General features: G+C 42.1%; 1 protein-coding gene and 1 pseudogene across 5 annotated transcripts in view; one reads left to right on the top strand and one right to left on the bottom strand.

Moving 5' to 3' along the window:
• Plekha2 (pleckstrin homology domain containing A2) overlaps positions 1 to 26,506 on the top strand; it is an 84,556-nt gene that overhangs the window by 43,309 nt on the left and 14,741 nt on the right. For all 5 annotated transcript variants that reach the window (XM_027939240.2, XM_071610192.1, XM_027939239.3 and 2 more), the window contains 7 exons: positions 6,634 to 6,690; positions 12,962 to 13,010; positions 14,424 to 14,521; positions 22,861 to 23,001; positions 23,519 to 23,665; positions 23,978 to 24,046; positions 24,444 to 24,514. In XM_027939240.2, the coding sequence (XP_027795041.1) occupies positions 6,634 to 6,690; positions 12,962 to 13,010; positions 14,424 to 14,521; positions 22,861 to 23,001; positions 23,519 to 23,665; positions 23,978 to 24,046; positions 24,444 to 24,514 (632 nt within the window). The remainder of the gene's footprint in view (positions 1 to 6,633; positions 6,691 to 12,961; positions 13,011 to 14,423; positions 14,522 to 22,860; positions 23,002 to 23,518; positions 23,666 to 23,977; positions 24,047 to 24,443; positions 24,515 to 26,506) is intronic.
• On the bottom strand, positions 70 to 492 carry LOC114095834 (small ribosomal subunit protein eS12-like; annotated as a pseudogene).

Genomic DNA, 26,506 nt, shown 5'->3' with positions numbered 1-26,506 from the left:
GATTACAGAAGTGTCTGGCTCCCAGTGTTTTTCTTTTCTTTCTTTTTTTTTTTTTTTTTTTTTGAGGAATGGGAACGAAAAATTTATTTGCTCATTTCTTGCATTTGAAGTACTCTTCGATGACATCCTTGGCCTGAGATTCTTTGCCATAATCCTTAACAACTACACAACTGCAACCAACCACTTTACAGGGCTTGCCCTCTCAGTCAGTTTTACAGAGGCCTACCCATTCTCCTAGTTTCTTGTTGTCATCGACCTTAATTAGATTGATTTGGTGTTCAGCACAAAGGGCCTCCACCAATTTGACATACATAGGCTTATTACAGTTGGATGCAAGTACACAGAGATGGGCCTGGCTCTTATCTAAGGCTTTGGCAGCTTCGCGAATTCCACGTGCAAGGCCATCGTGGATGAGGGCGGTCTTCAGCACCTCTTGTAAAGCAGTGTTGACGTCCATTACACCTCCAGCAGCAATGCCTTTCTCGGCCCTGGCGGTGGATTACGGATGAAGCTGAATCTTGAACAAACCTGAGTCACCGCCTCCGCGCGACTTAGCGGCAGAGAAAGAGAACTCCCAGTGTTTTCCAGTTTCCACATATGAGGGGAAACATGAACTAGTTGTCTTTCTGAGCCTGGCTTATTTCATTTAACATGATGGCCTCCAGTTTCATTCATTTTCCTGCAGATGACATGATTTCATTTTTCTGTGTGGCCGAATAATACTCCATTGTGTATATATATTACATTTTCTTCATACACTGGTTTGTTGATAGGCATGGAGACTGATTTCATAACTTGGCTATTGTGACTAGTGCTACAGTAAACATGGATATGCAGGTCTCTCTTTTATATGTTTATTTCATTTTCTTTGAGGATATACCCAGGAGTAGTATAGCTGGATCATATGGTAGTTCTAATTTCAGTCTTTGAGGAACCTCCCTTCTGTTTACCATAGCAGCTGTACTAATTTACATTTCTGCCAACAGTGTCTAAGGGTTCCTTTTAATTCACATCCTTGCCGTGTTTATTTTCTTTTTATAATAGCCATTCTGACTGGGGCGAGATGGACTCTCAGTTAAGTTTTCATTCATATTTCCATGATGGCTAAAGATTTTGAACATTTTCCAAATATTTATTGGGCATTTGTACTTTTTGGGGTGGAGTACTGGCATTTGTACTTTCCAGATCTAGTTCAGTACTTTTACTCATTTATTGGTTGGATTTTTTTTTAATTTGTACCAGGGCTTGAACCTAGAGGCACTTTACCAATGAGCCACACCCCAGCCCTTTATATTTTTTTAGTTTTGAGACAAGGACTTGCTAAATTGTTTGGGGCCTTGATCAGTTGCTGAGGCTGACCTTGATTTATGATCCTCCTACCTCAGCCTCCTGAGTTGAAGGGATTATAGCTATGGCCACCTGTTGTTAAGTTTTTAGAGTCCTTATATATTCTAGATATTAATCCTCTGTTAGATGAATAGCTGGTAAAGATTTTCTCCCCTTCTGTAGGTTGACTCTTCATTCTGTTGATGGTTTCCTTTGCTGTGCAGAAGCTTTTTAGTTTGATCTAATCCCCTTTGTCAATTCTTGATTTTATTTCCTGAGCTATTGAAGTCCTGTTCAGGAAATTATTGCCTGTGCCAATATCTTGAAGTGCTTCTTCTGTGTTTTCCTCTAGTAGTTTCAAAGTCTCGGGTCTTGGATTAAGATCTTTGATCCATTTTGAATTGTTACTTGTGTGGGGTGAGAGATAGGGGCCTACTTTCAATCTTCTACATGTGGACATACAGTTCCCCAGCACCATTTATTGTTTGACTTTTCTCCAGCATATGTTTTTTTGGCACTTTTGTCAAGAATCACTTGGTTGTAGGTGTGTGAGTTTATTTCTGGGTCCCCTGTTCTATTCTGTTGGTCTCCGTGTCTGGTTTTAGGTTAATACCATGTTGTATTTGTTACTATGGCTCTCTAGTGGATTTTGAAATCAAGTACTATGATGCCTCTAGCATTGTACTTTTACTTACGACAACCTTGGCTATTTGGGGTCTTTTGTGCTTTCATCTGAATTTTACAATTTTTTTCCTAGTTCTGTGAAAACTGTCATTGGTATTTTGCTGAGGATTACACTGAAATCTGTAGATTGCTTTTGGTAGTATGGCCCTTTTTTAAAAAATATTTTTTAGTTGTAGTTGGACACAATAACTTTATTTTATGTATTTATTTTTATGTGGTGCTGAGGATCAAACCCAGTGCCTCCCATGTGCTAGGCGAGCGCTCTACCACTGAGCCCCAGCCCTAGCCCCAGTATGGCTCTTTTAACAATATTGATTCTTCCAATTCATGAACATGGGAGGTTTTCCCATTTTCTTGTGTCTTCTAAAATTTCTTTTCCCAGTGCTTTATAATTTTCATTGTAGAGGTCTTTCACCTCCTTGATTAGGCTTATTCCTTGGTATTTTATTTTTTGAGACTATTGTGAACAAGATTGTTTTCCTGATGTCTTAGTGACTTCATTATCAGTTTATAGTTTATGCTGATTTTTATATGTTGATATTTGTATCCTGTTACTTGCCTGAATTTGTTGATTAGTTCTAAGAGTCTTTGGTATAATATTTGTTTTCTAGGCATAGAATAAGATTATCTGTAAAAAGGATTAATTTGACTTCCTCATTTTCTATTATTATTCCTTTTTATTTCTTTCTCTTATCTGATTGCACTGGTTAAAATTTTAAGTATTGCTGAGTGTGGTGGCACATTGCTATAATCCCAGTGACTGGGGTGGCTGAGGATTGCAAGTTCAAAGCCAACCTCAGCAACTAAGTGAGGCACGTAGCAACTCAGTGAGACCCTGTCTCTTAATAAAATATTAAAAAGGGCTGGGGATTTTGGCTAAGTGGTTAAGCACTTGTGGGTTCAATCCTCAGTACAAAAAAAAATTCAAGTATTATATTGAATAAGAGGGTGAGAGTGGACACCCTTGACTTGTTTCAGATTTTAGAAGAAATGCTTTCAGTTTTTCTGCATCCAGTACAATGTTGGCTATGGATTTGTCATGTATAGCCTTTATTATGTTGAGGTATGATCCTTCTATACCTAGTTGTATTAGTCAGGGTTCTCTAGAGGAACAAGGTTCTCTAGAGGAACAGAATCAACAGGAAGTATGATTATAAAAAGAGGATTTATTAGATTGGCTTTCATGACCAGAAGCTGGATAATCCACAGTGGCTGTCTACAGGCTGGAGAGCTGGAGTAAACAATAGCTGTGCAGTCCAAGATGCTGAAGCCTCAAAACAAGAGAAATCAGTGGTGCTACCCTAGTCCAAGACAAAAGGCTTCTGGAAACTCCCTGGAGAATCACTGGCAGAGTCTGCTATGGAAGGAAGAAGAAGCAAGAGTCTGATATCCTCAGGCGATGGCAGCAGCAATCAAGAACCCATTCAAAAAGAATTGAGCTTGTGTTTGCTGCTGCTTCTTTGTTCTTCCAACTTTTATTCCATCCAAGTCACCATCTTATTGGACCTGTGTTGCCCACAGAGGGAGGGTCTGTCTCTGCTTCAGTTTGCTATCCCACATGCCAATCATTCCTAGACATACCCTCATTGACACACCCAGAAGCCTCCTAATCATCAGTATCTCTTCATCCAATCAAGTTGACAATTCAGATTAACCATTACACTAATTTATTCAGAGCTTTTATCCTGAAATACTTTTATCACCAACTCAAATCATAGTGTATGATTTTTTAAATTTGTTGATGAATTCTGTTTGCAAATATTTTATTGAGGTTTTTTGCATCTGTTCATAAAGGATATTGTTCCATAGGCTTGTCTCTTTTTTTTTCCATTAACATTTTTTTTTTAGAGAGAGAGAGAGAGAATTTTAATATTTATTTTTTAGTTTTTGGCGGACATAACATCTTTGTATGTGATGCTGAGGATCGAACCTGGGCCGCACACATGCCAGGCGAGCGCGCTACCGCTTGAGCCACATCCCCAGCCCTCCATTAACAATTTTTACAATTTTATTTTTTCTACATTTTTATTGATGCATTATAGTTGTACACACTGATGGGATTTATTGTTACATATTCATACATGTACACTGTTTCTCTTAACCCAGGTTTTCTTAAAAAAGAAAAAAGGCAGTTACTATGAAGACAGAAAAAAATATGTAAATGAAAGTGCAAATCAGATCACCCTCATTTTAAATGCTAATATGGTTACTCAGATGCAGCTCTTATTTAATTTGCAATGCTGGGGATTGAACCTAGGACCTCACACTTGCTAGGTAAGCACTCTACCATTGCCTTACCCCTAGTCCCTCAAAGGCAGTTTTCAGACTTACTGCCTCATTTGCAAAAGGAAGGAGTTGGAGGACAGGGTCTTTTTTAGGTCTTTTACTAGGATTGGGGGTTCTTTTTTTTTTTTTTTTCCAGTACCAGGATTGAACACAGGGCCACTTAACCACTGAGCCATATCTCCAGCCCTTTTTTTAAAAAAATATTTTATTTAGAGACAGGGTCTTGCTGAGTTGCTTAGGGCCTTGCTGTTTCTGAGGCTGGCTTTGAACTCCCAGATCCTCCTGCCTCAGCTCCCAAGCTGCTAAAATTACATGTGCCACCACAACTGGCTAGGACTCTGGGATTCTTTTTTATTTTTAGTTGTAGATGGACACAATACCTTCATTTTATTATTTATGTGGTGCTGAGGATTGAACCCAGTGCTCCTCACATGCGAGGCAAGCGCTCTACCTCTGAGCCACAATCCCAGCACAGGATTCTGGGATTCTCAGAATACTTTTTTTGTTGCTATCCCTATCTATTTTATTGTGATAGGAAATTTTATACATTGAATTTGCTTCAAAGATGTATGTTAAGTTAGATAACTGGGGCTAGAAGGACTCTTCATTGTCCTCTTAGGTATTTCTTAAAGCTGTCTCCTGGAATGATAGGTCATTTTGCTGTTAATCCTTAGGTAAATTTAATAAATTTCCTTGATCTAAGATTTACCTTCTTTTATTGCTTTGAGATAACCCCAGGTATTGGGGACTTCAAAAGTGCTTCTTTGAGACCAATGGTAACAGTTTTCAAGGTCATTGGGAGCTCTAGAGTCTCAGGTTCATGGAGGAGTGGGTTTTCTAAGATAACATGTTAGAAACTCCACAGCTATGATATCTTGGCCAATGCCTTGGTATTAACCTGTAATCCCAGTGTTTATATTGCTTCATCCCTGACAGTGGAGTAATTGGAAAGCCAATAAGGTTATGCCAAGGTGGAATGTATTGCCAGACATGGTGCCTATGAGCTTCTTTCTGTTTTAATAGTATATGTAATTATTGTTTTTTAGTGTCCAGAGATCATTTCATTTGCTACTCATAGCAGTCCTGTGAAGGAGGCTAATTTCTATATTGTGTGAGTTTGTAAGCTCTGTATGTATTATGGAAAGATTTTTAAATACTCAAGACAGGACAAAGTCAATAAAGTCAGATCAGTTAGCATTGAAAAAACCATACTAGCTAACATTTGTTAAGAATATTCTATGTAACAGGAACAATTCCAAGCACTCTTTTTTTAAAAAAAATATTTATTTTTTAATTGTAGTTGGACACAATATCTTTATTTTAATGTGCTGAGGATGGAACCCAGGGCCTCGCACGTGCTAGGCAAGCCCTAGGCAAGCTCTGTACCACTGAGCCACAACCCCAGCACTCTTAAATATATTAACTTACCCTTACAACTGTCTTTTAACATAAGTACTACAGGTGAAGTATTCTCAATCTGTAAATTCAAAAATCCAAAATGTTTTGAAATATGAAACTTTTCAATGCTATTATGATGCCACAACTGGAAAATCCCACACCTGACCTCATGTGATAGGTTTGTGGTCAAAATGCAGGTGAATTAAAAACATTGTATAGCCGGGAGTGGTGGCATGCCTATAATCCCAGTGGCTTGGGAGGCAAGAGAATTGTGAGTTCAAAGCCAGCCTCAGCAACTTAATGAGGCCCTAGGCAACTCAGCAAGACCCTGTCTCTAAATCAAATATAAAAAAGGGCTAGGGATATGGCTCAGTGGTTAAGTATCCCTGGGTTCAATCCCTAGTAACCCCCCCCCCAAAAAAGTATAAAATTACCTTCAGACTACGTGTCTAATGTATATGTGAAACATAAATGAAATTTCCTGTTTAGACTTGGGTCCATCCCCAGGATTTCTCATTGTATGTGCAAATATTTCAGAACCTGAGAAAAATCTGAAATTCAAATGTTTCTTGTCCTAGGCATTTTAGATAACTTGTATTATAGTCATTATTTTTACATAAGGGAAAACTGAGACTGAGTGGTTAAAGAACTTTAGAGTCAAATGGTAGAACAGACTTTTAACCATTGTCTTGGAATAACTCAGTATAATAAGTGAGGTGAGAGTTTCCTGATGAAAAAATGATAATGGAATTATTATCCAGGAATTAATATCCTTGTTTTACAGGCAAGGAAAGGGAACTGAAGAAATGTTAGGAGAGTTGCCCAAGGTTTTGAGGCCAGAAAGTGACAAACTGAAATGGCTTCTTGATGTTATCTTTTGGTGCTGGGTTCGCTGCCTCACATGGCTCCTTCTTAAAATGAACAACATGTGTCTTTCAGAATCTGGCAGTTGGCGCAGGGGCTGTTGGATCTTTGCAGCTGACGTACATCTCGAAGGTAATGTTGACCTGGAGCTCTGGGAATTTCATATTCTCTAAGGAGGTTTGGTATTTAAATAAGAGGAAGTGTTATATATCCTTGGGGCTTTATCATTTGGGGACATTCCATAGGCATTAAAATGCCCCCTTTGCCCATAGATTGCCTATGGAAGATTTGCTCCTGATGGGTGGGTGTGATGGTGGTTCCTAAGTTCCTGGAAGGCAGGCCCACAGCCTCTTCCTCCTTGGACACATCAGTCCCAGCTTTCTATCACTGTGATAAAATCCCTAGACCATCACATTTTGAAAAGAAAAGGTTTATTTTGTTTCACAGTTTTAGAGTTTTCAGTCCATGGTCTGTTGGCCCTGTTGCTTTGGGGTGTGTGGTGAGGGGCACATCAAGATGAAAGTATATGGCAGAGCAAAGGAAAAGAAAGAGTTTGGGGTCCCACGATCCCCTTCAAGGGCATGTCCTCAAATCACTTAAAGACTTCCTCATGGGCTTTACATCCTAAAAGCCTCATCACCTCCCACTAGCTTCAAGCTATGGATCTTCAAGGGATGTTCTAGATCCATATGGTAGTGGTCCATAATGCTCTCACCTCCTCCAAAAGGGGTGTGTGCAGGTGGTAGCTGAACTGGGGGGTATTAGTAGGATAAACTTTTTTTTTTTAATTAACTGGGACAAAAAGTAACATAAACCCCTAAGTCCAGTAATTTTAAAGGGTTCTCTCAATGGGTATGTTAAAGAGTAGTAAGCAAGAAAGATCTGGGGCCTCACTAAAATTTTACCAATCACCTGGACAGTATGCCTGTGGAGGGAAGGTCAATGTCAGAGAAGGCACTCCTAGGTGCCAGGAGCACACACAGCCATATAACTGGCGGGCAGCTAACAGGCCATCCCCAAGTCCCGTAGTCCAGTTTACATAAAGGGGCAAGAGCAGCCCGTCTTCTGGGCTGAGATCTGGCTATGGGGGCTGGTTAAGATGCCCAGTGTAACTGCTGAATTCAGCTGCTTTTAGCAGCCCCTCCCTAGGGCAGGCACCACTGCTGACCCGTGATGCAGCAATGATAAAAAGGCAGGGGGCGGGGGACTTAGAGCCTCCCCAGAAAGAGGAACTCTTTGTACACTGAGAAGAGCCAGGTGGCACTCGGCCAGCTCCGAGGCTCCGGAAGTTCTGCTCTCCATACACACCCCTCACTTCAGGCTTTCTGGGGGCTGCTGCTTCCTTGACCACACTCTCCCACCCTTAGGGTCTTGAGATGGAAAGGGAAGTCCCTGAGCTGAGTGGCCACCAACTCCTTCTGGTAACATGTTTGGATGCCTTGTGGTCAGCTTCCATCTCAGTTGCTCCGGAAGGGAATCTGGAGGTGCCCCAGGCTCAGGGAGGAGCAGCCATCTTTAGCTGAAGGGGCAGGCTGATTTTATGCCTGCAGCCGCCAGGCAGAGTCTGGCAGATACAGCTCAGTGAAAACCCAGAAGATGCTCTGAGTGGATTAGAGGGAGGAGATAATGGCCCCAGGGGAAGGGGGAAGGGCCTTTAAAAGTATAGCTTTGCTAGCACAGCTGCGGGCAATTTGTGCTTGCCTTGTGGTTAGAAATGTGGCTGCCTCCCCATGCCAGACCTGGGCCTGCCTTCCCTCCCCTCTCTTGTCCTCCTCTTGCTGTGAGCTCATTAGGTCATTTCTCCAGAAGGAGAATTAAGAGGGGAGGGAGCAGAGAACCTTGTAAAAAATGAAAACTGAAACTCTCTTCTGTTTAAGAGGGTTTGGAAAAACTTTTTTTTTTTTTTTTTTTTTTTTTGTGAGAGTGAATTTAATCTCCTGCTGAATCATGATTTATAAATGCAGCTCAGATTCAGACGAGGGTTTTTTAGTATTCTCTTCTTTGGAGGCTGCCTCATTTAGAAAGGATGACCTGACTTTTAGCCCTTCCTGAGACAGGCAGGCCTGCTTGGGCCTTTTGCAAACCTACAGCTGCTACTGGGTCAGGTTACAGAGAACTGAGAGCCTTTAACTCCTGCCTGACCCAATGCCAAAAAGCAGGGGTTTTCTGAGAGAAACAGTTAGCCTTGGGTGTTGGTATCCAGTTTGGTGTTCCAGGTTGTCATTAACCCTGAGGTATTCCCTCCAAGAGTAAAACATACGCCCACAATGTCAGAGGCCTGGTTTGCCTTGTGTATATGGGGGTGTTTCTGTAGGGGTCTTCTGAAGGCTAGAGTTGGGAAGATAGGGACTGGCATGTAGTCCTTCAGGGGGCAATTCAGAGATGAAAGGGCCAGATATGATGTCATCCAGGGGACCCACAGCAGCAGAGCCAGTTTTTGGCCAAACTAGAAAACAATTGAAACTGGTCTTTGGTACCACCTACTTTACCTCTTTGCTCTATGGCCCTTCTCTTCCATTCTAACCATCTTTTCATAGCCAGCCCTACTGTCCCACGCCTAGTCTGGTCCTATTTTGTCAGGGCTTGGTCTCTATTACCTATCAGGGAGAGCTTCCTTAAGACGCTGCTGATTCTTGACTTTTCTATTTTTTTATTTTTGTTCAGGTGTGGGTCATGGGTTCTTTTGAGAGTTTGATCCAAGTATAGAGTCGTTTCGCAGTTAAATGTATTTATGTATGTACAAACCCTGACTTTGCCTAAGACTGGTCCATAGACCCCAACTTAAAAGCCCTCTGGTTATCCATATAGGGAGTTGCCTATTCTCTTGCTCTTATTGCCATTTCAATAAGATCATTCCAGGCCCCAGGGCAGAGCCAAGCAGCACTCCAGGATCTGGTTTGGCTGTTGCTACTCCTGCCAAAGGGGCCCCAGCTCCACTTCCGGCCAAGGGCAGACAGGGTGGGGCTGGCTCTAGCAGTGCCCTGCTGCTGCTGTGGAGCTAACCGCCTCTGGTCTGTGTTTGATCTGATAAGAGCAAGTTCCTGAGTCTTTTTTTGAGCTGTGGAGCAGCCCTATCTGCTTCACTTAGTAGGTGACCCATGCCCACTCCCCACCGCATGTCTCTGGTCTCTTTTCATTGTTGGGTGTTTATAGGACCTGCCAGTCAACCTCAGTAGTGCAGGGACTAAACTGTGGCCACCTCAGGTGGGAGGATGTTTGCACTTAGATGCCCTCACTTGAAGCCAGACTATCAGATGTCCTTGCCTACTTGCAGCTGCGCTGCTTCATGCAGGTCCTCTCCTCCTTCCCCATGTCCTAAGTCAGTACAGTAGCCTGGCATGATCACCAAAAGGCAGTGGCAGGCAGGAAGGGATCACACCTCCTGGTGGCAGAATGTCAAGAGGGGTCAAAGCCATATTTCCAAACTAAATGAAACTCCTTTCTTGGTCTTTCTGGGGCACACAGAAACAGGTAGATAGGGTTTCATTTTTTCCTCTTGCTGTTCTGTGATTTGAAGGGGACTAGTATTTATAGTCTAGCTTTACTTCTTGGGAAGTTGATCAGGATGTTGAGAATGTTCACCCTTGAACTAATAGATCCGATCCTATTAGTTCAGGGATGAGTTGCTTTGCTCTGTAAACCCTGTGTGGCACAGTATAAATGTATATGTGTGCACTCCCATGTACCCCCTGACTGCAGATTGGAGAAGGATAGAAAAACAAGCAAAAAGCCACACACACTCTTTGGGTCCTTCACTTCCCACATTAAGTACAGGGGTAGTGTTCTCACAGTGGAGGCTGCTACTGAGTTGTTTAAACAGACCATTTGTAATCCAGGCAGGGTGAAGTCAGTCGAGGGTGCTCTGTAGTCAATGATAAATATGAGCGTCTCAGAGAAAAGGCCATTTTCTGAATAAACCAGAGAGGGTCTCTGGGTGCCAGACTTCAGTGCCATTCTTAAGCTGGATGAGATAAGTGGACACTAAGGCCAAGACAGCTCTGTATGGTCAGGGTTATATAGAAATGAAGTGCAGACAAGCAGATCATAGGCAAGAGTATGTGTGGGAACATGGGTGCTGAGTGACAGTAAGAAAATGAGTCCTGCAAATCAGTATAAGACACACGAACAGGGTGACTCTGTCCACTGTGGTTCTGACCAAAACCCAGGAAAACAAGATAGAATGGGGCCAGGGCTGGGAGTTTATAGGGTGCCAGTATCCTGTGTGTTAACCTGTGAATTGTACAGACATGAGTGATTTGGGTAGTCTGTGTCTAAACTCAGGATATATGGACTTTTCCTTTGTTTATGTCTTCATGTTTTTCAGACTTTTCTTAGGCCCTGTGGCTTCCACCTCACATCATATTAAACATACAAAAATACACCCACTTCCTCATTAAATAGTATGGATACACATACATGCACATTCCCTGTCTCTTGCCTTGTAATGCCCTGTGCCACCTTGGGACTCTTATGAACAAGAAGACCTTCACCAGTTGTGGCCCCTCAGCTTGCACTTCTAAAACCATGAGCCAAAATAAACCTCTTTCCTTTATGATTAAAAAAAATGTGTGTATACATGCAAGATTTTAGCTACAAAATATTAGAAAGAGTGCACTTTGCTTTGGCATGATTTGTCTGTAACACACATAATTTATAATCAGTTTTAATTTCTGGACAATCGTCTTGCAAAAGTACAAGGATTTTTGTGAACTAAGATAATTTCAGCTCCAAATTATTTTCAGATGTAATGAAAAAATTCTGCATGCTTAATTGAAAACTTGAAGTTGACTTAAGGTGACTTCTTGTATTTAGTTAAGTACTTATCAGTGAGTTGGTATAGTGTTATACAGGCATTTTATTACCACCTTTGTTTTGTATGTTGGAAGCCAGGTATTTTTTTCAGGTCACCATGCAGTTTTGCTCATGGACTTTCAGCATTTTGCCCATAGTTTCAAGTGTGGCACTGTTGTAATAAGCAGTGGGTTTTTAAAGGAAATGAGATATCAGAAACTATAAATAGTTCCTCCCTGAATGAGCACGTTCTGTGTGACAGGATAGGTAAGTGCCTTACCTGCACTATCATATTGAATCCTCACATCAGCCCTATGAGAACATGATATGAAATGGAGGTCACACAGTTGAGACATCTGTGATTTGAGACACTGTCTCAAATCCAAAGCCCAGGCTTTACTTACTGCCTGTCCTTCTTTTGACCTTTTATATGGTTCTGTCACAGTTCCCATTTGAGTATTTGAGAAAATATTAATTTTAGTCAAGGAATTTGGGCAGGTCTGTAAGAAAAAACTTACGATCAAAAGCAAGAACCTAGAGACTGGTGGGTCAGTCATTATTAGACCTTAGCAGTTATAACTCATGAACCTTAATTTTGACTCAAGACTTCAGCTCCTTCCTGCCCTATCTGTTAAAGCAGGAATCGCCCCTGGAGCCCTCAGGTGAGAGCCAGAAAACTGGCCTGAGTTTGGAAGGGTACTGAGGGAATAGTATGCCTGGAAGGATAATGACAGAATGTGGACAGGTCTCCTGGGAAAGTGACTGCCTCTTTAGAGATTCCAGGTATAGTGGTGGAGGCCCGCTCCAGTGAGGTTCAACCAGTAACAAGGATTGTCTATGTGGTCATATGATGGAATATGAGTTGTGTGAACTTGAGTGATGTGGGTTTACATATGTAGATCCTCTGGAATGTACATGCAAGAGGTAGGATTGTGAAAGCTAAGTGAAATAAAGCAACAGGAGGTAGAAAGATACTTCCACTTTCTCATTCTCACCCCTTAAATACCTCAGTAAGATCTTGACTCCTCAGCCCCTCTCTGGGTTCATGGACAGTACTTATTTTCGTGGTCAGGGTAGATAGTAAGGCCATTGGTCAGTGTGTTCAAATGCAGTGAGAGTCAGGCTGCTTCCCCTTTCTGAGTGCTCTGATTAAAATCTATGCATCTACAGTAAGAACCCCTTCATTTTGGAGACTATTTAAGAAGGGGAGTTGGTGGTTGAAAGAGGAATGGAATCCTGCTGGTGTGTATGGGACCAGGCCTGTCTTATGGGCTAAAAACAATCTTGTCAGGTCCCAGTGACTTTTAAACATGTTTTTACAAAGACAAAAATTAACACAGATAAAAAAATAGCAGATAACAGACTAACACAGATAAAAAGATTAACACAGATAAAAAGATGTGGGGATTCTATCAGGGAGGAGCACACAGAGGGCTTCTAAGAAACAGGACTGATAATGCCTGTTTCTTAATGGAGGTAATAAGTGCAGGATTCTCAATGGTTATTTCTTAAAATGTATACATATGTACAGTGTATTCGTTTTAATCTGTGAACAATTTTCAACCCTGTTAGAAACAACATTCACATTTCTTCTATTTTTTATTTAATGTAGGTGAGCATAGCTACCCCAAAGCAGAAACCAAAAACTTCATTTTGCTTTGGTAAGTACTGAGCCAGGGATGGGTTTCTTAACACTTGTCTAGGAACTTCCTCTTTTGCACAGAGACAGTCCTGTGATCTCATGTGAACTATACCCTATGTATGTGAGTGACTTAAATCTCGGTGATGTTCCTGGGTGTCAAGTGATATCACCGTCTTTGGTCTTGCTGCAAAGATTGCTAATAACATAAGGACAGACATGCCAGGACCAGTAACATTTTTTGTTTACTTGGGTGCAAAATATCTAGCACAAGTTTATGGGAATCTTTGTTTTAGAGTAGAGTAATTGTGTGCTCAAGAAAGGTGGAGACTCTCCAGAAGGGGGATGAGAGGAGGGAGAATTCTGTTGATGGTCTCAGTGTTGCCAAATGAGGCTCAGTATCAGGGATGACATATGAAGCAGAGCCTTTCAGTGGATGACTCAAATCATTAAATTGTGAATTTGGTGGATCTGTCATTGAATTGTTATTTAGTCTCCGCTGAGTTTTTACAACTGTACTCAATGCTATGAGCAAATGCTGACAGATCATTTGTGTATCTAGGATAGATCTGAATGTAACCTTCAGGGGGCAGAGGTGTTTCTTACTGTGTCACTGCAGTGGCCTCAGCACTTAGAACGATTCCTGGTGCTTCGTGGGTGCTCAACAAATTTTTTTTTTTTTAATGAATGAATGAATTCTGTTTACTTCATGAAGATTTTTTCCTATAATACAGGCTGATGTTGAGAGAGTGAAATTGTCCCTCAAGTCATTCTCTCTCCCAGCTTCCAGTTGGTTCAAGTTCCTTTGGTGCACTTACTCTCCCATATCTTTCAAATATTATTACTAAACTCAAAAATGACTCTTAGGTTTTGTGGTCAGCAGAACTAAATATATATATATATATATATATATATATATATATATATATATATATATATATATATATATATATATATAAAATGAGCCCAGAAACAGGTTAGTTCTCTGGCAAGTTGTGTTCCACTTCCCAGCCACAGGCAGGACTCTCAGTCCAGGCCTGTGGAAGCAAAGCACTGGGTCCATAATTCTGTGTGTATCATGTGACTGTCAGTCTCTTAGCACTGGTGTAAAGTTGTTCAGGGGGGTGTCTTCTTGTTGGCAGACCAGCAGCCTCATCACAACAGAATAGCACATCAAGGCTGCTGCTCATGTTGTCACATGCCATTCTTTGGCCAATGAAATAGTCCTTACTTTTAAAGATGGGAGAGACAGCAGTTGTCACCTGCTGCTTCCTGAATATCCATACAAGTGACTTAACATCACAGGGAATTTCTTGATCTGCTGTGTGGACTTCATCCATCTTGTCACCTCAAACACCTTAGGTTTGTGGAGACTTCTTGTGTGCCATGTAGTCTGACCTGGAAATTTCTCTCTCCTTACCTGTGACTTTTACAGTCATCAATGCCCTGTCTCAGAGGTATTTTCTTCAAGCCAATGACCAGAAAGACCTGAAGGACTGGGTTGAAGCCCTGAACCAAGCCAGCAAGATCACTGTACGTATGACTGCTTCTCCTTTTTGTAGTAAAAGTGCCCCTTCTCAGTTGTAGCCTGTTGGGGTGGGGGAAAACTCAGACGGCAGCAGGGACTTTCCCAGGAGCTCAATTTTCTCCTGCCTCAACATTCTCCTGCCCCTTGGCTCACAAACCACAATTTGACCCAAGAGTTTGAGTTTGAATCAAGTTCAAGGGGAAGTTTATGGAGGGTCCCCTTTGTGCTTTCTGGGAGGGCTCCTGGTCAGTCATGTTCTGGGTAATTCTGGAATGCTGATTCAGAATGTGGTAGGGTTGGAAAATGGATTGCTGACTCCGACAAGTAGAGTAAGGGGGAAAGTATACTGAGAAGGGAAGTCAGAACTTCTATTCTGACTTGGGGAATACTCTTCTTATTTATGAGGCCACCTGGAGGATCAGGCCGGGCTATTTACCAGTCTGTCCTGGAACAGTCTTCCATTTAAAAGTCTCACGAAACGAGTTCATGGACTATTATGAATACTCTCCTTTTCTTTGACGTGTCTAATGAAGAATTATTCTTTCCTTGACTTGGCTAATGAATTATTTCTTTTCCTTACAAACACAGAAAGAGAATAGGAGGAGTGAGAATTTGAGAGAAGGAATATTATTACAATCAGCTTTCCATTAGTATGTCAAAATAGCTTATAAGGAGGAAAGGTTAATTTTGGATCATGATTTCAGAGATTTTAGTTGATAGTAGGCTTGGCCTTGTTGCTTTGAGCCCCTGTTGGCACAGGGCATCATGGTGGGAGTATGTGGTGAAGCAGGCCTGTTTACGTCATGGCAGCTGAGAAGCAAAGAGAGAGACAGGAAGGGGCTGGAGTGTTATTATACATTTCAGAAATATGCCCCCAGTGACTTAACTTCCTCCCACCAGACCCCACCTCCAGTTCCCAGCAGCATGGTTGTCTAGCAGCCAGACCTTCAATACATAGATCTTTGGGGACACTTATCCAGCCATGGCAAAAACCTATGTTTGGGGGAAAAAAGAAACCTTTAAGACAGACAAGGCAGATTCTTGACTTCCCAAACAAGGCTTGTTTGCTGAAAAGTTTGAATTTCTCTATTATATAATCGGAAACATTTACATGAGTGACTTCCAATAATAATAACTATGTGCCAGGGCAAATGTTATCCCAGATATTCACGGTTCCAGTGAATAAATTAATAGATGAAATCTGTACATCTATGTAGCATTTTTGTTGATAGACCCAACCAGAGTAAAATTGAGTTATTTAAGTAGTTTAGCTGGTTAGTTCTTATTCTGGTAAACCTTGGAAAACCCATGAGAAGAGAGAGTAAGGCAAGGAGGGGGCACGGAGTCAGTTGCTAACTCACACGCTCATGTGGGCTAGCCGTGTGCTTATGTATGTGGGTCTGGAGTACTGATTATAGTAAATGTTTTCTTCATTCATGTTGGGGAGGAGGTCTTCCTCAAAATCTTCCAGAATTTGAGGTTTCTCTCAATGCTAATACTTGACTGTTGTTCTGAGTTTCTTCCTAGGTTCCCGCCTCCATTCTTGCTAGTAAACAGATCTGGACAGTCCACAGCAAAGAGCCTCTTTGATTTGCTTTTCTTTCCTTCCCCCTATTCCTCTTCCCACCAGTGTGAGTGCGCCCCCACCCTCATGCTGGGGTTTGAAATTAGGGTTTCACACATGCTAAGCACATGTTCTACTCTAACCTTCTTTAAAAAAAAAAAAATGGCTAGGTTAAACCCTGGGCCTCATGTGTGAAAAATACATGTTTATACCTTCTCCTCCTTCAGCTATTTGTCTTTCTTTTGTGCCTTGAACATAGAGTTGCTGAAATCATCCAGTGTCTCCTGCCTCTTCTCTGGCCTCACAGAGCATAAGTGACAGGATGCAGGAGTGGGAGGGAGCCTGGTGGAGCCCAGAGGACAGAAGATCAAAGGCGTGCTGGAATGTCAGAGCCCCCTTCAGTCTTCACAGTCCCCAGGATCTCCTTGTTTTCCTTTGCTTAGTTATATAGTGGACCTTCTATATCTGTATATTCTTTAACCAACCATAGATCAGAAATATTTTTAAAATCTGCATCTGTATTGAACATATGCAGACTTTTTTCCCTATCATTATTCCCTAATCATTATAGTAAAACAACTATTTACATACCATTTATATTATATGAAGGTATTATTAATAAGTCATCTATGGTTGGTTTAATGTATATGGGAAGATATGCATAGGTTCTATGCATATACTGCACCGATTTATATAAGGGACATGAGCATCTGCAGATTTTGGTATCCTAGGGGGATCCTGGCACAAATCTCCCTTGGATCCTAAGGAGCAATCATGTGTCTTGTCTCTTCGCTTCTCCTGCCAAAGGTTCTGTGGAATGGAAGAACCTCCTAAATCTTTTTGTATCCTGAGAGGATCTACTCCTTTTTCCTCTTTTTTGTAGCATCTGTCCTTCCATATGGAGTTGGAATGAGTTGGGCAGATGTGGAGCTCTGATACCACGTGATGAAATGCATATTTATTTTAAGACACCATATGTGCAAAGTGAGGCACCAGACACTTTGGGGGACACAGATAGGAAGGACTAAACAGATAATGTAGTGAGCGGGGCTCCCACTCATTCATCCTTCACGGCAGTCTTGTGAGATGGGTGGTTTTACTGCCATTTTAAAAATGAGGAACATGGAGGTTGGAGTCTTGCCTGAGGTCAGGAGGTTAGCAACTGGTAGAGTTGGAATTCTAACCCAGGTTCCCTGACTTCCAAGACCTGGAAGTTTATAGTTTATAAAATTATTACAAATAAGCATCAGTAGTAAAATACGTCAGATTACAAACCACTTTTGCATATGGCTTCATTTTAGCCTCATAAAAACCTTAAGTAAGAAGGGCAAGTGTTATTATCCCTATTTATAAGTGAGGAAATGGAAATACCTAGAGATTAAAGTACTTGCCCAAGGTCATGGAGCCAGGATGGATCCAGTTTTTCTACCCGCAGATTACTGTTCATTTTATGCTGTGGTCGTTGAGTCCCTATGATTGAAGACATGTTCAGCATATGGTATTTAAAGAATCGGATTCTCTCAGAATATTAGCCTTCCTGTATTCATTTTTAGGGCTGCTGTAACAAACTAGGTGGCTTAAAGCCAGGGAAATGTATTCTCTGACAGTTCTGGAGGCTAATGTCTGAAATCAAGGTGTTGGCAGGGCTGCAGTCCCCTCTGACTGCTCTAGGGGAGACTTTTTCTTGGCCTTCCTGCTTCTGGTGGCTTCCAGAGATCCTCCACACTCCTTGGCTTTTAGCTGCATCACTCCATGTCTACCTCTGCCTTCTTCCCTATGTGAGGACACAGGTGTCCTCTCTTCTTATAACACCTATATAGGTGTCTCCAGTTGGACTTAGGGCCCAACCTAAAACAGTATGACCTCATCTTAATTTAACAGATTACATCTTCAAAAACACTGTTTTCAAATAAGATCACATTCTGAGGTTATGGGTGCACAGTTTTATTCAGCTCACTACATTTCCCCCAAAATTTGCAAATTAAATGAAGCACAACTTTTTCCCTGAAAGCGGGTTATTCCTCATAGTATTATAGCCACACCAGACAGGAAGAAAAAGGAGTCCTTGTGAATTTTATTTCACATTGTAGGTAGGTAAGACGCACATGGATCTCTCATCCAAGGATACTCCGCAGACGGGTGGAAGAGGCACACTGTTAATTAGGCCTCTGGAATATGGATGCCCAAAAGAACAGCCTTGTTTTCAAGCTATATTGCTCAGTTGTGATTGAGATTCTTTTCCACAGGCTGACTTTCAAGTCTCAGGATGTAAAACTTCCTTAAAGCCTCTACATGGTTAGTCAGAAGCAGCCCAAGATACAGAGACATAGTAGTGACAACCCCATGGCCCATGTGTGCTGACAAGATTCTAAGAAACGCAGCAGCTGAGTGTCTTTGTCTTTTTCTGTCTTCAGCAACTAAATAGTTCCTTCTTTTCCAGGTTCCAGGAATTCATTTGAATGATTTGCGGAAATTACTGCTGTTCCATGGTGATGATATCACTAAATACCCCAGCACAAATTAATATCCCTAAAAAAATTTGATCCCACAGTGACAAGACTAACAGAAAACTAAAAAGTACCCCTCGAGTTGGTAGTGATATTTAGCAAAGGGGAGTAAGCATCCACAGGGCAAGTTACTCAGCTTTAATGAGCTTCAATTTACCTCATGTATAAAATGGAGAAAATCATACCAACTTGATAAGACTGCCTAAGAATTAGAGATAATGCAGTGAATAGCTTAGTAGCCTGCCTGGCTACTAATGGGGCCATGGCGGGGCGGTGGTGGGGTGTCCCAAAGCTGTGGTGACTGTTCTGTTTCTCAGACAGTCAGAAGGAAAGGAGAAGGTGGAATTTATGGTATGATCTGTAGAAATGGTGGCAGAAGTCATCCTATGTGTGTACACAGAGTGGATTGGCCAGGAAGAGAGGTCTCATCTTCTTTCTTGGGACCTACCATAAATCACAGTGGTCTTGACACTTCACACTCAGTGGACACCAAATGGTGTGGTCTTTGGTCTCTGTCCTGGGCAGAGTTTTCCCGTAGCTCTGAGCTTGGAGCTCTTGAAAATGTCTGGCTGCTTAGGTCTCTCTGACTCACAGGCTGTAGAGGAGGTGGCAGAGGACTTGGGCTTCTCTCCTGAGATCCATAGCTCCTTGGCTGGGAGATAGACACAGGGTGTTGTGTTCCTGTGAATTGGCTGGGAGTCACTTCTCAATCATGGCTTCAGGCAAATGACTTGACTGTTGGGCCTCTCTTTCTCTCTTATAAAGGGAAAGATTTCGTCAAGAGTTTTCATTTTTCAGACTCTAGGATAAGTGAGTGAATTGGACAAGGATGAAAAAATAGGACAGTAGAAATGAGGATATTGAAGAGAATGGTCAGGACCGTGACAGAGTGAAGACTGCACTCCCCATCTCGTAAGAGGACTGCTGCTAAGCTGAAAAATCTGGATTTTTTTCAACATGAAAATGTTAAATGTACATTGAAAAATACACTGTATAGTCAAACAAAACTCTGTGGGCAGAGTCTGCTTGTGGCCCACCAGTTTGCAACTTCTGGCCAATGGTTTCTAGCTAATTATAAAAATTCTACAATTTGCTCCATTACACTATTATAACTGATGAGGAGAAAGAGCTCATTCTTCAAAAAGGACTTTTTTCACCATTTGTGAAATATTAATTAAAAATTTTCGTAATACATTTATATTCTTATTTGTGTTTCTAGAGCATTTAAATGTGTGTACCACTTGAGAACTATAACAACTATTCTAACATCATGTTGTTCCCCTTTCCATTTTATTGAGATGATTTTATAGTTTAGATCTTGAATGTCCTCCAGAGGCCTATGTGCCTTAGCCCATTGTGCTTTGGGGAGGTAGTGGAACCTTTAAAAGGTGGGACCTAGTAGAAGGAAGTTAGGTTATTGGGGGGTATGCCATTGAAGGCGATATTGAGATCCTGACCCCTTCTTGTCTCTCTTTACTTCCTGGCTTCCATGAGGTAAATAGGTCTCCTCCACCATAGGCATCCACCATGATGTACTGTGTTTCCACAGGCCCAAAGCAATGGGTCCAAGCAACCACAGACTGAAACTTCTAAATCAAAACAAACCTTTTTCCTTATGGAAAGTTAACTAACAGATGGTTTAGGCCTACAGAGGTTCAGTGATTTGCTGAAGGTCACTCACATTGTTGGTGACAGGTCAAAAGTTATACTCCAGGCCTTCTGGCTTCAAAGCTCATGCATCCCTGATTTTATACCTTATACAGATTGGCTACCCCTTATCTGAATCTCTTGGTACCAGAAGTGTTTTGGATCTTAGATATTTTTCAGATTTTGAAATATTACATGGAAAAATCTTGGGGATGGAACCCAAGTTTAAACACAAAATTTATTAATGTTTCATATATATATTATACACATTACCTAAAGGTATTTTTTACTATGTTTTTAGTGTACCTGTATTTTTTAAAAAATTTTTGTTCTTTTTAGTTATACATGACAGTAAAATGTGTTTTGACATATCATACATACATGGAATACAACTTCCCATTTTTGTGGTCGTACATGATATGAAGTTACACTGATTGTGTGTTCATATATGAACATACGAAAGTTATGGATTCATTCTACTGTTTTCCTATTTCCATCCCATCCCCCTATCCATCCTGTCCAATCCAGTAAACCTCCTCCTATTGTGATTCAGGATCTGCATATCAGAGAAAATATTGGGCCTTTGGTTTTTTGGGATTGGTTTATTTCATTTATCATGATAATCTCCATTTTTATCCATTTACCAGCAAACGCCATAATTTTGTTGTTATAATTTTGGCTGAATAATATTCCAGGGTGTATATATACCACATTTTCTTTTTTTTTTTTTTTTAAATATTTATTTATTTTTTTTTTAGTTTTCGGCGGACACAACATCTTTGTATGTGGTGCTGAGGATCGAACCCGGGCCGCACGCATGCCAGGCGAGCGCGCTACCGCTTGAGCCACATCCCCAGCCCAACCACATTTTCTTTATCCATTCATCTGTTCAAGGACACCTAGGTTGGTTCCATAGCTTAGCTATTATGAATTGAGCTGCTATAAACATTGATGTGGCTGCATCACTATAGTATGATGATTTTAAGTCCTTAGGGTATATATCAAGAAGTGGGATAACTGGGTCAAATGGTGGTTCCATTCCAAGTTTGCTAAGAAATCTCCAAACTGCTTTCCAGAGAAGTTGCACCAATTTGCAGTCCCTCCATCAATGTATGAGTGTACCTTTTTCCTCACATCTTTGCCAACGTTTATTTTTACTTGCATTTTTCTTTTCCTTTTTTTTGTACTAGGGATTGAACTCACGGGTACTCAACCACTGAGCCCCAGCCCCAGCCATATTTTGTATTTTATTTACAGACAGGGTCTCACTGTCTTGCTTCACTTTTTCTGAGGCTGGCTTTGAACTCATGATCTTCCTGCCTCAGTCTTCCCAGCCACTGGGATTACAGGCATGCGCTATGGTGCCCACCCTATTTTTACTTGTATTTTTGATAATTATCATTCTGACTGGAGTGAGATGAAATCTTAGGTAGTTTTAATTTTCATTTCACTAACTGCTAGCAGTGTTAAACATTTTTACATTTATTTGTTGACCCTTTGTATTTCTTCTGTGATGTGCCTGTTCAGTTCCTTGGCCCATTTATTGATTTGGTTATTTGTGGGGTTTTTTTGGTGTTAAGTTTTTTGAGTTCTTTATGTATCCTGGAGATTAGTGCTCTATCTGAGGTGCGTGTGGAAAGATTTTCTCCCATTCTGTAGGTGCTCTCTTCACATTCTTGATGATTTCCTTTGTTCTGCAGAAGTTTAATGCCATCCTATTTATTGATTCTTGATTTTACTTTCAGGACTTTAGGAGTCTTGTTGAGGAAGTCGATTCCTAAGCTGACATGATGGAGAATTGGGCCTGCTTTTTCTTCTAGTGGGTGCAGAGTCTCTGATCTAATGCCTCAGTTCCTGATCCACTTTGAGTTGTGAATGTACCTGTATTTTTGGCTGCAAGTCATCACATGAAGTCAGGTGTGGGATATTCAGAGTAGGGATGCTCAACCTGGGCATGTGCATTTGTGGGTGTGCATTTGTGCATACACACGTGGCACTAGGGGTGGAACTCAGGGCTGAGCAGATGCTCAGCGAGTGCTCTGTTGCTGCTACACCACAGCCTTCCCACGTGCATTCTTAGCTGTTCTACCTGATGAGCTGGCTCCCTCCCATCTTTACATTCCTTTTTCCTTTTTTGCCCTCCAGGTTGCAGATCCAACAGCTGTTCTGTGGAGACCTCTCCCAACTGCTCCATTTCCTGTAGTTTCCCTGTAGCACTTTGCCTCAGCTCTCACTTACTTTCTTTATGGCAGGCACCATCATTTGTAGATACTCTGAATGTTTTTCTACCCAGTTTTGGGTCAGTCTCACTTATTAGTTTTTGGTTCCAGAAGGGCAGGGACTCATGTCTGTTTTGTTTGATGTTTAATCTCTTGTTTGCAGCTGTGGAAGGGCTGGCTTATAGAATAGGTGTTCCGTAAATTTGTCGAGCAAGAGTGTAATAGGTGTGGAAGGGTTGCTGGCTGAACTCATGTTGAGATATGGATCAATGGAAGGACTGTGGAGGAAATAGGAGTCTTAAATATAATTTGGTACATTAGCTTTTCTTCCCACCCTATCTTGCTCTTGGCTCCCCACTTTTCCTAAGCCTTCTGTTCCCCACTGACCTCACTGTCTTTCTTCCCAGGTACCCAAAGGTGGGAGCCTTCCCCTGGCTACTGAAGTTCTCAAAAGCCTAACAACTCCTGCAGCCCTAGACAAGAAGCCACAGGTGGCCTACAAGACCGAGATCATCGGAGGGGTGGTGGTACACACACCCATCAGCCAGGTGCTGGGGCTTGGCTTGGGCTGCTGAGGGTGGCAAGGATATGGAAGTATCCGTGATGTGCCAATCATGTGCATCGAGGAATGTGCCAAGAAAAAGATAGATGGGAGTAGGGGAGCTAGCGCAGAAAGGTGATCAGAAGAATACAGTGCAGGGTGGTTGTAAGTAATGGTGGTGCAGAAATCAAGGCCAGTGCATCTCAAAGTTGTGACTGTACAAGACTCAGGAGATAACTTGTAGGATAGCAAATAAGGCTGCTGTCCCTCCTCCCATTCTGGTATATATGCCTTTTTCTGGTTTGCATTTTCTATTCTTCTCTTTCATCTGGGTCTGTCCAACATCCCTGAGTCTTACTGTATGACAGTACCCAATAGAATGTCTTATCCAGTGCAAAGTCAATGTTTGTTTATTCTTTAACTAACATAAAAGAGATAAGAGATCCAAACCGAGGGAGGGAGAGGGGGCTGTGACTGCATAGAAGAGCCAGGGAGGTGCTAACCCTGACACTGTTTCCTTGTAGAATGGCGGGGATGGACAGGAAGGGAGTGAGCCAGGGTCCCATGCCATCCTTCGAAGGTCTCAGAGTTACATCCCCACGTCAGGCTGCCGTGCTTCTACTGGGCCTCCCCTCATTAAGAGTGGCTACTGTGTGAAGCAAGGGAATGTGGTGAGTGCCAGCACAGGTGCCCATCAGGGTTCTGGTGACTCCTTGGAGCTAGTGGGTGTGGATGTAACAGAGGGGAGAGGAGAATGAGAGGAGGAGCTACAGTCCTCTGTGCTAGCCGCTGTCCAAGCCTGTGTGCTTTGGGGACCAACTGTTGGCCCGATGTGTCACATATTGCTTCCGAAAGGAAGCCTTTGCTCCTGTTCAGTGTGGTAGCCTGGCTTCCACGGAGCTGTGACCCTGGGAGTTTTGCATTAGAACACCCTCTGCAATGCTGGGGACAGCTTCCCAATATCTGGCTCTTTTTCATTTCAGCGGAAGAGCTGGAAACGTCGCTTCTTTGCCCTGGATGACTTCACCATCTGCTACTTCAAGTGTGAGCAGGTTGGTAGTAGCTTTGGGGGGCCTTTCTGAGAGGTCATAGAAATGAAGAGGTACATGAATACACACCTGTAGGAAAGTGTGAAGGAGTGGAGACATGGGCACATACAGACTCCAAAGGTACCTCTGTCTTATGACCATCCATCTTATTGCCCATATTTACCATGATATTAAAGTGACCTTAATGTCCTTCTGTCTTCAGTGCAGTAAGCTGCTGGGTGGAGCCACAGAATAGCTTAGATTTTTTTTTTTTTTTTTCTCTTAGTGATTGTTCTGAGACTGGGTTGTTGGTCATACTGGGGTTAGCCAACCATCTCGGAGAGAGGGGCATTTGTTAGCTGATCTGGGCCATTGGGTTGTGGGAACAACCTCACTCATTATCTTTCCCTTTTTCAACCAGGACCGAGAACCACTGCGCACTATATATCTCAAAGATGTTCTCAAGACCCATGAGTGTCTGGTCAAATCTGGGTAATTATCTTGGCTTATTTTTTCTTTTCTTTTTTTTTTTTTTGGTACCAGGATTGAACCCAGGGTCACTTAACCACTAAGCCACATCCTCGGCTCTTTTGTACATTTATTTAAAGACAGGATCTCACTGAGTTGCATAGGGCCTTGCTAAGATGCTGAGGCTGTCTTTGAACTTGCCATCCTCCTCCCTCAGCTTCCTGAGCTGCTGCAATTACAGACTTGCGCCACAGTGCCCAACTTCTGCTTACTCTTTTCTGATCAGAACCTCCATTTGCTTTCTTAAATCTTCATTTTGTACCCTTCTGAGGCTCTCTTTCAGAGTCTTCTTCTGGGGACAGGGGTGTAGCTCAGTGGGAGAGGGTGGGCTTAGTATGTACAAGGCTTTGGGTTCAATCCCCAGCACCAAAAAAAACACAAAAAACCCACAAGAAAATAAACAAAAACCAAGAGCAACAAAAAATTCCTTCCAAGAGCAAGGTAAGGTAAGGACCCTCATATCTTGTGGCTGACTCACTGTATCCAAGCTGTTACAGGGATGAGATCACACTGAGCAAACTTACCTTTTCCCATTAGGTAATAGTTCCTTAGGAGAGGAGACTCTAAAATAATTTCTCTTGGAGGAAAAGAAAAAATATGGTAATGAGAAAGGGAAAGGGAGTGGGGCTCAGAAGCTTCTCAGGTGCTAGATGCTTTTCCTCCAGGAGGACGAGGCTAACAGGAGAACTTTGCCTTTACATCACTAACTGCAGTGCTGGTCAGATCACTGCTGATGCCAGTGCTTCAAGCCTAAATTTCTTTGGCCTCTTCTCCTTTAGACCTTGATGTCCCATTAACACAGGGTGATTCATAACATTTCCAGGTTACTATCATTGGGCAGGATGAGCCTGTTTTTGTTGTGATTTTTTTTCTTTTTCTTCTTTTTTTGATGCTGGAGATGAAACCTGGGGCAGTTGTGCATGCCAGGCAGGCAAGCTGTCTGCCACTGAGCTATACCCCCAGTCGTGAACAAGTGTTGTTGTTGTTTTTTCCTAAACAAGTGGTGTTTTTTTTTTTTGTACACAATAACTTTATTTATTTTTATGTGGTGCTGAGGATCAAACCCAGGGCCTTGCATGTGCAAGGCGAGTGCTCTACTGCTGAGCCATAACCCCAGCCCCTAAACAAGTGTTTTTAATATGTTCCTCTTTACTTAGGAAATGGTTGCCTTCGAAGTGCTGTGGTACATAGCATGAGTTTGGGACTTGACAAGGGAATATCCCGCATTTAACCCCAAATACAGATATCCCCAGAACTATACTGTACAGACCCCCAAGGGCATCTGGCATGTAGAAATCCTCTTTTTTGGCCATCAGTGTGCAGTCTTAGAACCCTTGTGTTTGTTGTCCTGTGTTCTGTAGACTGTGCATGCAGAGCTCACATACATCATCACAGAGACTATTAGCAGCAGGCAGCCTATTCTCCCATGAAGGCATGAGACAATATTACATGAAAATATCATGCTGTGGGACCCAAGGAGGCTGGGGAAGAAACATTGGACTGGGTCTTGCAAGTGGCAGTTGCAGAGTTTAGAGGATTGGGGAGGTTCCCAGTGACAATTTATAATTTATGAAAGAAGCTGAAGACGGAAGTTCCAGATGTGTAGCTCCAGAGGGAGGCAGTGGGCAGAAGAAGAATAGGGCATGATTAGATCCTGGGAGATCCTTCATGGTTGCTGACCTGAAAGGCTTGTGCAGGTGAGAGATCACCTACATGTTGAGGTAGCTTAGAGAACCAAGGTAGGGTTCCATCCTAAGATCCTTAAGTTTTCCCTAACTCTTATTCTGACAGAATTTCACTAAGCTCTTGAGTAAAAGAAGTTGGGGAGTTGAAGCCAGCTGGGAAGGGACCTGCAGCTTCCAGGTCTGGTAGATGGCGTGGCTTCTCTAGAATCCAGTTAGGAGAATTCAGGACATCTGGATAGTCAATGTACGTAGAATTGAAAGGGAATATGCA

The sequence above is a fragment of the Marmota flaviventris genome, chromosome 3 (genome assembly GCF_047511675.1).
Source record: "Marmota flaviventris isolate mMarFla1 chromosome 3, mMarFla1.hap1, whole genome shotgun sequence".
NCBI classification, from domain to species: Eukaryota; Metazoa; Chordata; class Mammalia; order Rodentia; family Sciuridae; genus Marmota; species Marmota flaviventris.
This window is presented reverse-complemented; position numbering and strand designations above follow the sequence as displayed.